The 16,991-nt window shown below is 45.2% G+C and overlaps 1 protein-coding gene across 3 annotated transcripts in view; it reads left to right on the forward strand.

Annotated features, from left to right (window-relative positions):
* The window catches only part of PDLIM1 (PDZ and LIM domain 1), a 46,780-nt gene that overhangs the window by 26,000 nt on the left and 3,789 nt on the right, over positions 1–16,991 (forward strand). For all 3 annotated transcript variants that reach the window (XM_077878314.1, XM_077878316.1, XM_077878315.1), the window contains exon 5: positions 13,012–13,163. In XM_077878314.1, coding sequence (XP_077734440.1) covers positions 13,012–13,163 — 152 coding nt within the window. The remainder of the gene's footprint in view (positions 1–13,011; positions 13,164–16,991) is intronic.

Here is a 16,991-nt window from a genome sequence, read left to right on the forward strand (position 1 = left end):
CTCAGTCAGCAGAAGTCCCAAGCGCTCACTCAACTCCCACTGTTTAGTCTGTAAAATTCACTGAGGTTCCAGAATTGGCTCACTTCATACTTTGCATCTGAGGTCATCACCGATTCCCTGGGGCTCACTCTGAGTTTCTTTGTCCCATACACTTCAAAGCAGCCTAGGGTGTGTGTGGCTCCCTGTCTCATTGGGCGTCCCCATGTGACAATACAGACAGCATTGCTGTTTCCAAATTAATTAAACTGGGATGGCAGGCAAGAGGGCACCATCTGTCGCCTGTCCTCCCAGCGCGTGGGCACGCTCGCGCGTGCGCGCACACACACACACACACACACACACACAGATGAGTGGGAGGGCCTTGGGGGCAGTTCAGCTTAACAGTCATCTATTGAGTACCTACTGTGTACCACGTGGCTGGAGGAAATATTGCTCTGGTCAGCCGAAAGCTTTTACCTGCCCTCTGACCTCTTTGAACTAACTGACTTTAAGGGCTCTAGTCATTTTCTGATAATTCAGGGCCTGGATTTCCTTGTAGATGTGATGCTGCTTTATACTATCCTAAAGGGACAGGCTTCGTAGACAGAGGGCAGGTGAATTCCGGGTAGGCCTCAGACCTGGGGCAGACCATGTAACTTCTCTGAGACTCAGCCTCCCCATCTCTGACATACACCTAATACTTTCTACCTCATCAGCAGGTCATTTAAGGAATGCAGTGAGGTGTGCAAAAAAAGCACCCAGCACAGCCTCTGGCCTCTGGCAGGTGCTCAGTGAATGCCGGTTATTACTGATTTCACTGCTTGTGAGGACTCCATACCCATCACTTCTGAGTACTGGGGGCTCTGGAAGGCTAGAAGCACGTAGATTAATGTTCTGGGGAAGATTTTGCTATGACTTATGGTAGACTGCCTTCTTTTCAGCATCGTAGCTTAAGTCCAGCTAACCAGCACAGTCTATCGCCTTCCTGATGGAGTGGTGGCCTCGCGTGGAAAGAGTGGGCTCCCTTCACCAACACAGTAGTCCAAGGATACCAGCTCTTCCGGCTTGTGTTCTCAGGCTGAACCCTCCCCTCTCCCCCATATACTCAGGAGGCATACTGCTAAGCAGGTGCAGTGGGAATAAAGGGATGCATTGTTCTCCATTCAAATGATACCAGAGGGATTATATTAACCCTGACTCATTCAGAGCTGGATCAGAAGAAAATCTCCATCATGATGGTGACTGTTTACCCCCTAGCTAAACTTGCTCACGGCCCCCAGAGAACTGGCTCTGGAGTCTGGGTGTTCCTCCCTCCTCTCCTGGTGCCCATAATCACTCCTCTGGTTTCTTATTACAGGTCCCTCATCTAGGCCTTTGAAGACTGAAATTTAGGGAGACTTCTAGCTAGGCTCCTTTCCCAAAAAGGATTAGCTAGGGTTTCTCAGTGCTGTGTGTTTTGGTGAACAATGGGGTAACCGTGTTGAGGCACCTCCAACATGAAGAGGTTTTCTGAGTCAGCCTGCATCCTTCATCCCCGCTGACCTAACAATCAAGGACCAAAATCTCTCCATTATTTCCAGTTAGCACTTAATGTCCCTCGTGTGGGGAAAAGATTTCTTAAGCTTAATTAAACTTTAAAAAGATTTTTATTTATTTATTTGACAGAGAGCAAGAGAGCATAAGCAGGGGGAGAAGCAGAAGGAGAAGCAGGCTCTTCACTGAGCAGGGAGCTCTCACATGGGGCTCCATCCCAGGACCCCCGGGATCATGACCTGAGCCGAAGGCAGACACTTAACTGACTGAGCCACCCAGATGCCCTAAACTTTTTATTTTAAAGTAATTGTAGGGATCCCTGGGTGGCGCAGCGGTTTGGCGCCTGCCTTTGGCCCAGGGCGCGATCCTGGAGACCCGGGATCGAATCCCACGTCAGGCTCCCGGTGCATGGAGCCTGCTTCTCCCTCTGCCTGTGTCTCTGCCTCTCTCTCTCTCTGTGACTATCATAAATAATAATAAAAAAAAAAAATAAAAAAAATAAAGTAATTGTAGATTTACGTGCAGCTGTAGGAAATAATAGAGGTCCCCCATGCCCTTTGCTCATGGTACCACCTTGAAAATTATAGCACAATATCAAAAGCAGAATACTGAGGTCAGTAAGGCCAAGACAGAGATTTCCTTCACCACAGGGGCCCTCATGTTGTCCTTTTATAGCCACACCCAACTCTCCCCATCCTCGCACCCACCTTAACCCCTGGCAGCCACTAATTTGCTCCTCATTTCTATAATTTTGTTATTTCAAGAATGTCCTATTAATGGAATCATACAAGAGTTGACCTTTTGGAATTGGCTTTTTTTTACTCAGCATAATCCACTGGAAATTTGTTTGATTTATTCAGATTGTTTCATGTACCAATAGTTCTCTCTTTTTCCTGTTCTAAGGATATTTTTCATTGTGGTAAAAAATACTTAACATAAAATATGTGATCTTAACCATTTTTATTTATTTTTATTTTCTTAAAGATTTTATTTATTAGAGAGAGAGAGAGCTAGAGAGAAAGAGAGAACACAAATGGGGAGGGGGGGAGAGAGAGAAGCAGACTCCTGCTGAACAGGGAGCCCAATTCGGGATTCCATCCCAGGACCCTGGGATCATGACCTGAGCCGAAGGCAGACATTTAACCCCCTGAGCCACCCAGGTGCCCCATCTTAACCATTTTTAAGTGTACAGGACTGGTAACTATATGCACATCATTATGCAACAGATCTCTAGAACTTTTTCATCTTGCAAAACAGAAATTTTGTATCCACTGAACAGCTCCCCTTTGCCCTTCCCCTCTTTTTTTTTTTTTCTTAAGGGAGGGGGCAGAGGGAGAGGGAGAGAGAATCTTAAGGAGGCTCCTTACCCAGGGAGGAGCACAGTGTGGGCTCCATCTCACAACCCTGAGATCATGACCTGAGCTGAAATCAAGAGTCTGATGCTAACTGAGGCACCCAGGCACCCCTTCCACTCTGCTAGTAAGAGTGACCACTTTAGGTACCTCATATAGGTAGAATCATATGGTATTTGGTGTGTTGTGAAGGGTTTATTTCTCTTGGCATAATGTCATCGAGGTTCATCCACATTGCAGCATGTGACAAGATATTTTTTTTAAGGCTCAGCAATATTCCATCCTCTGTATGTACCACATTTTCTTTATCCTTTCATCTGTCAGTGGACATGTAGGCTGCTTCCACACCTCAGGTATTGTGACTAATACTGCGTTGAACATGAGTGTGCAAATATCTTTTTGAGATCCTGACTTAAATTATTCTGTGTAGATACCAAAAATGGGATTGCTGGATCACATAGTAACTTTATTTTTTATTTTTTGAAGAACTTTCATAGTGTTTTCTATATATAGGGCAGCCCCCATGGCGCAGAGGTTTAGCGCCACCTGCAGCCTGGGGTGTGATCCTGGAGTCCCACGTCGGGCTCCCTGCATGGAGCCTGCTTCTCTGTGTGTGTGTGTGTGTCTCTACGAATAAATAGATAAAATCTTAACAAAAAAAACCCAACATAGTGTTTTCTATAGCACTGTGCTATTTTACATTCCTACCAACAGTACACTGGGTTCCAATTTCTTCATCCTCACCAACATTTGTGGTTTATTGGTATTTTGTTTTGGTTTGGGGATTATTTATTTATTTGTCACAGGTGTTCTATATCCTTTCATATGGTTGCTGGCCAATGTGTGTCTTTTTGGAAAAATGTCTGTCCAAGTCCTTTGTCCATTTTTAAAATCAGGTTATTTGGATTTGGTTGGTTTTTTTTTTTTTTTTTGTCCTGAAGTTGTAGGAACTCTTTATATACTCTGAATATTAACCCCTTATCAAATATATGTTTGTAAATATTTTTTCCTATTCCATAGATTGCCTCTTTACCCTGTCGTTTCTTTTGCTATGTAGAAGCTTTTTAGTTTGATATACTCCCATTTGTCTAATTTTGATTTTATTGCCTGTGCCTTTGGTATCATGTTCAAGAAATCATTACCAAGACTGATGTCACAAAGCTTTACCTCTGTTTTTTTCTAGCATTTTTATGGTTTCAGGTCTTACAGTAAGTCTTTAATCCATATTTTAATTGATTTTTGTATCTGATGAGATAAATGTCCATTTTCATTATTTTATATACAGATACCCAGTTTTCTCAACACCATTTTGTGAAGAGACTATCCTTTCTGCATTGTGTATTTTTGGCATCCTTTTCAAAGGTCATTTGACTATATTTACCAGGTTTTTACCAGGTTTTTTTCTGGGCTCTGTATTTTCTTCCATGGTCTATATGCCTGTCTTTATGCAGGTACCACACCATTTTGGTTACTATAGCTTTGTAATATGTCTTGACATTAGAAAATATGATATCCCTAGTTTTGCTTTGCTTTCTCAAGATTGTTTTGGCTATTTGGGGTCCTTTAGAGATGTCATATGAATTTTAGGATGCTTTTTTCTATTTCTGCAAAAAGCACCATTGAGTTTTTGATAGGGATAGCATTGACTCTGGAGATGCTTTCAGTAATATATATATTTTAACATTATTATTTCTTCCAGTCTATAAACATGGATGTCTTTCCATTTATTTGTGTCTCTTTAATTTATTTCATTAGTGTTTTTTAGTTTTCATTGTACAGATTTTTCATCTCCTTGGTTAAGTTTATTCTCACAGATTTTACTCATTTGATGCTATTGTAAATGGGATTGTTAAAAAAAAAAAGGAAATGGGATTGTTTTCATAATTTTCTTTGTGGATTGTTCATTGTCAATATATAGAAACACAATTGATTTTCATGTGTTGATATCAGAATTGATTCTGCAGCTTTGCTGAATCCCTTTATTCTAACAATTGTTTTGTTTGTGGATCTTTAGGATTTTCCACATATTAGATCATGCCATCTGTAAACAGAGATAAATTTACTTCTTCTTTTCCAATTTCGATGATTTTTATTCCGTTTCTTGCCTAATTGCATAGGCTAGGATTTCAATATTATGTTGAACAGAAGTAATGAGAGTGATCCTTGTCTTTTTCCTGAGCCTAGAGGGAAAGCTTTCAGATTTTCACTGTTAAGTATGATGTTAGCTGTGGTCTTGTCATGCATGACCTTTATTATGTTGAAATAATTTCCTTCTATTCCTGATTTGCTTAGGGTTTTTATCATGAGAGTGTGTTGAATTTTGTGGGATGTGTTTTCTTGATTAACTGAGATGATCTTGTGGTTTTTATCTTCCATTCTGCTAATGAAGTGTATTACATTAATTGATTTTTTTTTATGTTGAGTCATCTTTGCATTCTAGGAATAAATCCTACTTAGTCATGGTGTATAATCATTTTAATGTGATGTTGGATTCCATTTGCTGAGGATTTTTGCATCAATACTATTAGAGATACTGGTCTGTAGTTTTATATTCCTGTGGTATCTTTGCCTGGTTTTGGTATCAGGGTAATGTTGGCCTCTTAGAATGAGTTTGAAAGTATTCCCTCCTCTTCTGTTATTTTGAAGACTTTGAGAAGGATTGGTGTCAATTCCTTTTTAAAGATTTTTTGACGGGGGAGAGAGAGGGAGCATGAATGAGCATGGGGAAGGGAGAGGCAAAGGGAGAGGGAGGAGGAAGAGAGAGAATCCCAAGCAGATTCCCCACCGAATGGGGAGCCTGACACAGGGCTCAATCCCACAACCCTAGGATCATGACCTGAGCTGAAATGAAGAGTCAGATGCCCAACTGACTGAGCCACCCAGGTGCCCTGGTGTCAATTCTTCTTTAATTGTTTGGTAGAATTCTCCCATAAAGCCATCTGGTCCTGGTGTTGTTGTTGTTGTTGTTGTTGTTGTTGTTGTTGGGAGACTTTTGATTACTGAGTCAATCTTGTTAATTATTATAGGTCTGTTCAGATTTTTTTCTTTCATAATTTGATTTTGGCAGGTTGTGTGTTTCTAGAGATTGATCTGTTTCTTCTAGATTATCCGATTTGTGTATATTGTTCATAATAATCTCTTTTGACTCTTTTTATTTCTGTCATCTCCACTATAATGTCTCTTCTTTCATTTCTGTTTTTTGTTATTTGGGTCTTCCCTCTTTTTCTTAGTCTAGCTAAGAGTTAATCAATTTTGTTGATCTTGAAAAAAAACTCTTAGTTTTGTTGATGGTTTCCTATTATTTTTCTCTTCACTATTTTATTTCTGCTCTGATCTTTTTTTTTTTTTTTAAGATTTTATTTATTTATTCATGAGAGACAGAGAGAGCGGCAGAGACAGAGGCAGAGGGAGAAGCAGGCCTCATGCAGGGAGCCTGAAGTGGGACTCAATCCCGGGACTCCAGGATCATGCCCTGGACCAAAGGCAGGCGCTAAACTCCTGAGCCACCCAGGGATCCCCATTCTGCTCTGATCTTTATTACTTTCTTCCTTCTGCTAACTTTCGATGTAGTTCTTCTTTTTCTTTTCTCTTGAGGTATAAAATTTGCTTATTTGAGATCTCTCTTCTTTTTTAATTAGGTATTTATTGCTATAAAGTCCCCTCTTTGCTTTTGCCACATCCCGTAAGTCTTAGTATGTTGTTTTTTTCATTTTTATTGGTGTCAAAATATTTTGTAATTTCCCTTGTGATTCCTTCTTTGTCCCATTGTTTGTTCAGGAGTGCATTGTTTAATTTCTAATTTTTGTGAATTTTCCAGTTTTCTTTCTGCTGTTGATTTTTTGCTTCATTCCATTATGGCCAGAAAAGATACTTGGTGATTTTAGTCTTCATAAATTTAGGATTCTTTTGTGGCCTAACATGTAATCTGTCTTGGAGAATACTCCATATGCACTTGAGAAGAATGTATACTCTGCTGTTCTGAGGTATAGTGTTCTATATGTCCGTTAGATCCAATTGATCTGCAATGTGGTTCAATACCTGTGTTTCCTTATTGATCTTCTGTCTAGCTGTTCTATCCCCATTTGTCTTTATTCCACGGTATGGATGTACCACAGTTTGTTTAACCATTCACCCACTGAAAGACATCTGGATTGTGTCTTGTTTTCAGCTTTTATAAATAAAGCTGCTATAAACATTTATGAATAGGTTTTTGTGCAACCATAAATTTTTATCTCTTTGGGATAAGTGCCCAGGAGTGCAATTGCTGGGTCATAAGATAGTTACATGTTCAATTTTGTAAAACTGCTAAACTGTTTTGCAGAGTGTACCATTTTACATTCCTACCACAGTGTCTGCATAATCAAGTTTTTCCATATCCTCTCTAACATTTGGTGTTGTCACTATTTTTTATTTTAACCATTCTTGAATAGTAGTATAGTAATTATCTTATTTTGGTTTTCTTTTTCTTTTTTTTTTAATTTTTATTTATTTATGATAGTCACACAGAGAGAGAGAGAGGCAGAGACATAGGCAGAGGGAGAAGCAGGCTCCATGCACCGGGAGCCCGATGTGGGATTCGATCCCGGGTCTCCAGGATCGCGCCCTGGGCCAAAGGCAGGCGCCAAACCACTGTGCCACCCAGGGATCCCTTATTGTGGTTTTCATTTGCACTTCCCTAGTAGGTAAAGATGTCAAACATCTTCATGTGTTTATTTGTCATCGGCATATCTTCTAGTCCTTTTTTGAATATCTTGTTTCAGTTGTAGCTTCTCAGCCTCAGCTGCTTTTTCAGAAGCTGCCACTCTCTAGGGAAGAGAAACAGTAGGCCTGATGGGGCCAAAGAGCAAACGTCAGGGGGCGATGCAGTGTACCGATGCAGATGCAGATGGTAGGTTTGTGCCCAAGCACATGGTAATCTGTGGGCAACAGAGCTCTGTGCTGCCCAGCCCGCCAGGCCACCTCCCAGGTTTAAGGAGCAGGAGGCAGCGGCCCCAGCAGTCTTCCTCAGCAAGCCTAACTACTCTGTCTTTGGAGCTGAAGCCACTTTTACAAGTGCAAGTGAATTACGCCACTGACATTTACTCACTCGCTGCCCACCCACCCGCCCATTGTGCCATTTGTTCACGTTCCCTTTTAAAAAGAAAACAGGTATATGGATAATTATAGAGATAATTCTCCTCAGGTTACTTCTCCTTCTCTCTCTCTCTCTCTCTCTCTCTGTCTCTTTCCCGGTCAGCCTCCCTGGGACACTTGGGGTACTCAGGTCCCAGCTGGAAGCAGAGTCAGCTGCATCAGTGAAAGCTCGAAGAGTGAAAATGCTATGCTTCTGCCAGGGAAGGTCAAATGGAAGTAGGGAGACTCATCAGCGGGTCACTCATGCTGGCTGCGGTGGGGGGAAGGGAAGCCAGCCACCAGCCCCGTCCACTGCTGCTGGTTGGTCCCTGCCTTTGTCTCTCTCCCTCCTACCCACAGGGGCCTGTGGGAGCCCCCCCTCCCCCAGGCAGGTGATGGGCTACCTGGACGAGCGGTCTCCACCAAGGGCCATGGTCTTCCTCTTGGACCACCTGTTCAGCCCTGTTATTTGATTTGTATGTCTCTCTCTGTGGGTCCTGAGTTCTGAGCTTGCCCTATGTAAATATATTACATTCTTTTTGATAAATCATTTTTCCTATTACACTTAGAACTATTTTAAAATCAAGATCAGACCCTGGAATGTTCTTGGGAGAATTCTTCCCCTTTGGTGTATGTTGTTATGTCTGGAAGCCACCAGGGGAACACTAAAAATGACAAAACTCAAACCACAAGGTCATCATGTACTCTTCCAACAAATAATCCTATAATATGTTTCTGTGATTAAAAAAAAAAAGGAAAACAATTTACTATTTATTTTGAAGTACTGATTATATTACTCTACCATTTGACAATTTATAAAGCACATTCAATATCCATTCCTTGGGCAACCTGGGTGGCTCAGTGGTGTGGCGCCACCTTCAGCCCAGGACCTGATCCTGGAGACCCAGGATCAAGTCCCACGTCAGGCTCCCTGCATGGAGCCTGCTTCTCCCTCTGCCTGTGTCTCTGCCTCCCTCTCTCTCTCTTTCTCTCTCTCTCGTGAATAAATTAAAAAAAATCTTTAAAAAAAAATAGTATCATTAACAAAACAAAGAATAAAAAGGACAAACCAAAAAACTCATAACTTAGAGAGAAGGAACTGATGGTTACCAGAGGGGAGGAGGTGGGGGAGTGAGAGGATGGGGGAAACAAGTGATGGGGATTAAGGGGACACTTAAATATACTGGGATTAAAAAAAATCAATATCTTCTTTAAAAACAAAACAAAAATAAAAATAATATCCTGAATATGTTAAAAAGTAATTCCAGAACAAAACATGCCTAAGAAATGGAGGAAAAAGAAAATCATTCTCATTTTTCACATATGGTGAGAACAATGGAAGAAAGGATTCTCGTGATAAGGGTTCAAAAATATAATGGATGTGACTGAGTCACCAGGAAAAAAGGAGAGGGGGTCGCTGAAAGTTACCACATTCTTCTGAACTCAGTCTTCACCATTTTTAAAAAAGATTTTATTTATTCATGAGAGACACAAAGAGAGAGGCAGAGGGGGAAGCAGGCTCCTCAAGGGATGCCTGACATGAGACTTGATCCCGAGACCTCAGGGATCACAACCGGAGCTAAAGGCAGATGCTCAACCACTGAGCCACCCAGGCATCCCCAGTCTTCACCATTTAATAAGATACAAGCTTTTAATCAAACAAAACTCCTTCAAAAGACAGACAGCTCCAGGATGCCTGGGTGACTCAGACTCCTGGCTCTGGGACAGGATCCACACAACAACCCTGGGATGAAAATCCATTCCGTTGAAACAATGAGGTGGCCAGAATGGAGATGGGAGGGGCTCTTTAATTTTTCTAAAACTTGAGCCAGCACCTGTGCAGCAACTCGATGATGTGTCTATAAATCCCAACTAAGACAAGCAGGCCGTCCAGACTTCCACCCTCACCAGGCTGTGACCAGGATCATGAGGACCTGCCAGGGTGGCATCGGAAAAGGTCCAAGTTTCAGCCCTATGCAGCCGAGACGGAAAAATCCTGGTGGCCTGGGCAGCCCTGGTGGCTCAGCGGTTTAGCGTTGCCTTTAGCCCTGGATCTGATCCTGGGGACCTGAGATCGAGCCCCATGTTGGGCTCCCTGCATGGAGCCTGCTTTTTTTTTTTTTTTTTAAAGCTTTTTAAAAAGATTTTATTTATTTATTCATGAGAGACACAGAGAGAGAGAGAGAGAGGCAGAGACACAAGCAGAGGGAGAAGCAGGCTTCATGCAGGAACCCCGACGCGGGACTCGATCCCGGGTCTCCAGGATCACAACCTGGGCTGAAGGCGGCGCTAAACTGCTGAGCCACCCGGGCTGCCCATGGAGCCTGCTCCTCCCTCTGCCTGTGTCTCTGCCTCTCCCTCTCTCTTTGTGTCTCTCATGAATAAATAAATAAAATCTTGAAAAAGAAAAAGCCTGGTAGGAAGAGAGGACCCGGCCCACCACTGAGCAGTAACAAGGCTACCACTCAGCCCCAGCGACGGCGGTGGGGGCCACGTGGGCAGCCAGACCTCTCCCCCGTCCAGCGCTGAGGAGTAGCCTCGAGTAACCTCATGTGTCTCAGAGGCAGAGTGGGGACACTGGACTCTACTCGAGTCCACCTCAGACCGCTCGTCCAGGTGGCCCATCACCTGCCTGGGGGAGGGGGGGCTCCCACAGGCCCCTGTGGGTAGGAGGGAGAGAGACAAAGGCAGGGACCAACCAGCAGCAGTGGACGGGGCTGGTGGCTGGCTTCCCTTCCCCCCACCGCAGCCAGCATGAGTGACCCGCTGATGAGTCTCCCTACTTCCATCTGACCTTCCCTGGCAGCAGCATAGCATTTTCACTCTTCGAGCTTTCACTGATGCAGCTGACTCTGCTTCCAGCTGGGACCTGAGTACCCCAAGTGTCCCAGGGAGGCTGACCGGGAAAGAGACAGACAGAGAGAGAGAGAGAGAGAGAGAGAAGGAGAAGTAACCTGAGGAGAATTATCTCTATAATTATCCATATACCTGTTTTCTTTTTAAAAGGGAACGTGAACAAATGACACAATGGGCGGGTGGGTGGGCAGCGAGTGAGTAAATGTCAGTGGCGTAATTCACTTGCACTTGTAAAAGTGGCTTCAGCTCCAAAGACAGAGTAGTTAGGCTTGCTGAGGAAGACTGCTGGGGCCGCTGCCTCCTGCTCCTTAAACCTGGGAGGTGGCCTGGCGGGCTGGGCAGCACAGAGCTCTGTTGCCCACAGATTACCATGTGCTTGGGCACAAACCTACCATCTGCATCTGCATCGGTACACTGCATCGCCCCCTGACGTTTGCTCTTTGGCCCCATCAGGCCTACTGTTTCTCTTCCCTAGAGAGTGGCAGCTTCTGAAAAAGCAGCTGAGGCTGAGAAGCAGGAGGGATCTGGGCCCAGGAGGCCGGGCTGCCAATCCCCACCACCCTACCCTCCAGCCCCGGCATACCCCTAGGAGGTCCTGCTGCCCTATAGGCTCCCCTGTGATGCCATAGGAGTAGGGATAGGGTGGAGCAAATTGATATATTTGGCCTTTTCCCTTTACTCCCCTCGTACCTGCTAAGCCCTGGCCCTGTGCCAGGCACTGATCCAGGAATGGGACTGTGCTGGTGAACAAGACAGACCAAGACCTGTCCTCATGGGGCTCACTGTCTGAAGGGAGAAAGGCAGTGAAGAAACCGTCAGATGCATGTAGAGTCAGTGGGACAGGGGTGAGAGACAACAGGGGAAGGTGCCATAGAGTGAGGGCAGGGGTGGGATGGGAAGGGGGGGCCTCTCTGAGGAGGGACATCTGAACAGAGATGGGGAGGGGAATGCGGCTGCCCTGGGGCAATCTGGAGAGAGAGCCCTCCAAGCACAAGGAGCAGTAAGTGCAGAGGCTCTGAGGCTGCCTGTGTTCTGGAAACAGCACAGAGGTTGATGTGACTAGAGCCAAGCAAGCAAGGGCTGGCAGGCCATGTGTTTGGAGAGGGAAGCCACATTCTTCAGGGCCTTTCTACATTCTGTAATGAGTATTTACTCCAAAGGAGATGAAATTGATTAAACTTGCATTTTGTTATTAAAACTGTAAGTATTTGATTCTAAGTCAGATGAGAACCCTTGGAAGCCCATCACGACACTGTGCAATTCTTGTGTTTAATAGATCACTGTTTGGAAATAAGACTGTCTCGGCGCTAAGAATGGCAGCTCAGGGACAGGTGACAAAGGTGGTCCGTTGTGCTGGTCAGCAGTAGCAGCTTGGCCACGTGGTGGAGGTGGTGGTGCTGAGCCCCGGGGGGTTCAGGACACACTGTGCAAGTAGTTGACTGGAGTCTCCTTCCCTTTTACCCCTTCTGAGAGCACGCAGCAGAGGCCCGTGGCCTGGAAAATGGGCTCTGGGGGCAAGTGGCCCTCGCTCGGCCTGCCTTGTCCTGGCCTGGGGTCTTGAGCTCAGGCCTCGGCCCCTCCCTTCCATCGGACAGCACTTACTGCTTCCGGGCACTTGTGTTTTTCATCCTTGCCGCCACCCTGGGAGCTGCTCTCTGAGTTGTCGGTGAGGTGCCCAGAGAGTTTCTGTGAGAGTTTGTGGAGATAGAAACCCACTGGTATCACGTCGAAACACGTTGATATCATCAGGAAGAAAGAACACTGATTTCTGCTCCGTGAGAAGAATGCGTGCGGCCCATACCGAGGGGACCCAGCCGAACTTTTAGTGGTCAGGTTGTGGCTAACATTTTTCCTCTTCTAAATCTTCTTTTGACGTAATGTTGTTTATGTAATTAAGAAAGAAGCACAGCATTCCCATTCCATGGGATTAGGCCAAAAAGTAATCAAATTACTGAAACTATTTGGGGAAAATGGCCTCTTACTACATTGAAGCAACAGCCAGCCCAGACTACGGACACCTCATAATAGTGGCAGGCGGTCTGTGGCTACGTTCAGAGAGGGCTTTGTCCAATGGGATCATTTCTAGCCCCCCCTTTGATTCAGGGGTGTCTTCATGGAAGGGGGTGAAATTTTTCTAACTTCTGACATGTCCTAATGAATTTCCAAACATTCTTTACAGCTTAGACCATTCTCAGCCTCCAAGTGGACTCGTCATCGACAAAGAATCTGAAGTTTACAAGATGCTTCAAGAGAAACAGGAGTTAAATGAGCCCCCCAAGCAATCCACTTCATTCCTGGTATTGCAGGAAATCTTAGAGTCTGAGGAGAAAGGTAATCAGCCCTGCATGCATGCATGAGGTCAGAGACTTGGGCAAGACCCAGGTCAGGGTCATTCGTAGCTGAAACAAAGGTGAATACAGTCCTGAGTGGGTGGAAGAAGCATGTTGGAAAGCATGGCTTTTAAAATGCTAAAAGCTCTGAGAGAGAGAGAGAGAGAGAGAGAGAGAGAGAGAGCATGAGCTTCCAAATACACCTGGCCAGCTGTTTCCTATTACATGAGTTTAGGAGGCTGACATCAGGGTGAGCTTGCCTGTGGTGGGATTCTGTTCGTCTGTCTGTTGTCCATTGGTTTGATTTGAGCCCATACCCCATGATTCTGTGGTGGCTGATGTGTGTGACTGGGCGAAGGCCGTGGCCGTGGCAAGCAGAACGAAAAGGAATCAGCAACACAGTGAAGCTGCTGGGTGGTGCATTTGTTCTTGCTCTTGGGTAGATGGACTGATGAGAGCCAGAGAACCCCCATTTTGGCCACATCCTCCTTGTGTGACCTTTCTGGGCCTGTTTTCTCTTTGGTCAGTCAGGGGCAGAAGTACTGTCCTCTAAAGTTGGCATGAGGATCCAGGTCCTGCACAGCACCAACACCTGCCAGCGTGACCAGCACGCAGGAGGTGCTTCATGCCTCTGATTTTGTTTTCAGACCTTGTCAAGAGGCACTAGGCCAGCCTCAGCTTGTCCCAAGTGTGCACTCTGATGTACGGCTCTGCATGGCCCACAGCACCACCCTCCCCCCTGTGTCTCTGGCCTTCCCTGAGGCTCAGGTGCTTCCCCAGAGGCCTCCCTTCCCTGTTCTCTCCCCCTTTCCCAAGGCGTGCAGTGAAACCTGCTTCACCCCACCCCAAGGAAAGGAGCAACTTGCTTGCTCTGAGCTGCCAGTGGGAGCCACAGCCCAGCACCCCCTGCCAGAGGAACCTCCTTCTCCCTGACCCCCAGCTCCAGGTTTGGCTTCCTGGGAGTTCTTCATGAGCTGAGAGTTCCCTACTGAACAAACCCAGACCCAGGCTTCCTCCCCACTTGGGTGGGTGTACCTTAGAAAAATTGGCAATTTATAAGCACAGGAAGTTACAGGAAAAGTTCTCTTTTTATGCTAAATGGATATTGTTTTACCAGCAATTTCCCCCCTTTGCTTGTTGTACCTGTGCATTTTGGAAGGAATGAGTCATAGTCTGTATTAAGTTCCAGTATTAGGGCTGTCAAGTGATTTCGGGACCAACCCTGGAGGATGACAGTTTTATCAAACATGAGAAACCACAACTTATTCTACTCTGATTCAGTGGGTGCAAAACCCTTCAATTAAGGGAGGAAAAGTCAGTCCATTCTAGCCCAAACTCAGACATAGACAGTGCAGAACACATCTAGTCAAATGCCCTCATATCGTAGAGAAGGACCTAAAGCCCAGACTCACCAAGCTGCCCTGATATGGCAGTTCCATGCTCATCAAGATCTGAACTCATTCCATCTTGTTCTCCATCTACCAAACCCATGGCTTCCATTCTCAAAATTATCTCACGGCCCTGGTTGGCAGCTGGTGCTCCAGCCATCATGACCACATCCAGGCACTGGGAAGGAAGAAGCTAAGCAGGGATTCCTCCTTTCAGACACGCCAGCTGCTTCTTTCCCAGAAGTCCCACACTAGCATTCCATTTCACATGACCAGAATTTGGTCACATGGCCACATCTAGTTGCAGGAGAGTCTGGGAATTATAGTTCTTTCCTCCTTGGGATGGATATCTTCTTGTTCCAAAGAAAATAAAAATTTTGCTAAAAAGAAAGGAGATAATGGATTTTATAGTCTCTTCCATATCTCTTAATATGTAGTTGCAGTAAATTTTTACTGAATAGAACAGTATAAGTTCCAGTCCATACATCCATCACATACATGCAGAAGGCTCTCGGGGGAAGGAGCGCAAATGCCTATTTTTATTTGAGATGAAATGGTCGAAGTTCAGAGCAGTGTCTGGTCCGTAACAAAGCGCTCAGTGAGGGCTACCGTATTTCAGGAAGGCCTCAGGTTCATGAAGCAGCAGTGCTCCAGCAGCACCGGCATCTGGTCTCTGCCTGTGACGTAGAGACCCCAAGCAGGCTGCCCATCTCTCTTAGCCCTAATTTCTGCACATGTCCCAGGAGGGAGGTTAATAAATGGCTACTTTACAGACAGTTTAGAGTGTTAAGGGAAATGGTGCATGGAAAGCGCCAGGCCCACTGTCAGTGAGGCCCACATGGGAGGCTTGGCTGCAGCAGGGTTTGCCAACAAACCTCCGAAAACGTGGGTCTTCTTATTTTGGGTGAAATTCAGCCTCTGGACTAGGTGAAAGGGCCCGAGGTTTCTCAAACTTTATCTTGCTCTGGATGAAATGCCAAATTTGCAGGGAACAAGGATACTTTTTTTTTCTTTAAATTGTGGTGACCTATAGCTAACATAAGATTGACTGTCTTGAACATATTTAAGTGTAAGTTTGGTGGCAGTAGTTACATCCATACCATTGTGCAGTCATGAGCACTGCCCACCCACAGAACTCTGTCTTGCAGAACTGAAGTTCTGTACCCATTGAACACTAGCTCCTCAGAGCCCCTACCCCCAGCCTGTGGAAACAACTATTCTACTTTGTTTCCATGAATTTGACTACTTCAGGCACTTCCTGGGAGTAGAATCTTATGGCATTTGCCTTTGATGACTGGCTTGTTTCACTAAGCATCATGTCCTGGAGGCTCATCCATGTGGTAACAGGTGTCAGCATTTCCTTCCTTTTGAAGGCTGAATATTCTACAATGTGCCTATAGCACATCTTGTTTATCATCCGTTCGTCCATTTAAGGGGACTTTTAACAAGAGGAAACTTAGAAGGAGGCATCAAGGACTGAGAAAACACAGTGGGCACCAGGGGCTCTGAGATGACATGCTCAGGAAGTATCAAGGTATCCAGGGCTGCAGGAGAATCCTCACATCCTGGAGTCCCATCCTGGAAGACCACCAGCTGCTTAAGGACCATGAATTGGGTTCTTTGATAATGTGGACCAACGGAAGGTGGTTGAGCAGTGAAGTGGATAGAGAAAAAGTGGATTAAAAAGGGGCTTTACTGAAGGCATTTTCACTTTTTTTTCCCAGAAAGCTTTGACGTGCAAGTTTCCACAGAAAAAAGAGAAATTTGGAAATTTTTGTAGCTTCCCGGAGTCTAAAGGGGGCTAATATTTTTACTGTAAGCTTGTTCAGAAGGACAAAATGAAATTTCTTTGGGTTTGCAGTATTGTCTATAAGTGAGAAAAGAAAATGGAGCCAGCAGGTGGAGCTGCGGGGCTGAACACACTGCTGCTGGTTGGCTATGTCCTGCACACAGCTGCCTCTTCTCAAGCTGTGCCCAGTTTGTTTGTTTTTCTTTCTTTGTTAAAAAAACATATCTACACCTATCCTGGGGCTTAAACTCATGACCTGAGATCAAGAGTCTATGCTCTACTGACTGAGCCAACCAGGTGGCCCCCCACCACCACCACGCTCTGGCTCCGTTTTTGTGTGTGTGTGTGTCATTTTTAATTTTTTTTCAAATATTTATTTATTTATTCAGAGAGAGAGAGGCAGAGACACAGGCAGAGGGAGAAACAGGCTCCTTGCAGGAAGCCCGACGTGGGACTCGATCCCAGGTCTCCAGGATCACACCCCGGGCTGCAGGTGGCATGGCGCTAAACCGCTGCGCCACCGGGGCTGCCCTCTGGCTCCGGTTTCATCCAGTTACTTCTCTTTATTTGAAAAAGAGATATGGATTCTCCTACCAAGTTGGGCTCTCATATTCTTCCTTCCTTCTCTCCTGCCCTCTTGCAAATGCAACGC

The sequence above is a fragment of the Canis aureus genome, chromosome 29 (genome assembly GCF_053574225.1).
Source record: "Canis aureus isolate CA01 chromosome 29, VMU_Caureus_v.1.0, whole genome shotgun sequence".
Lineage (NCBI taxonomy): Eukaryota > Metazoa > Chordata > Mammalia > Carnivora > Canidae > Canis > Canis aureus.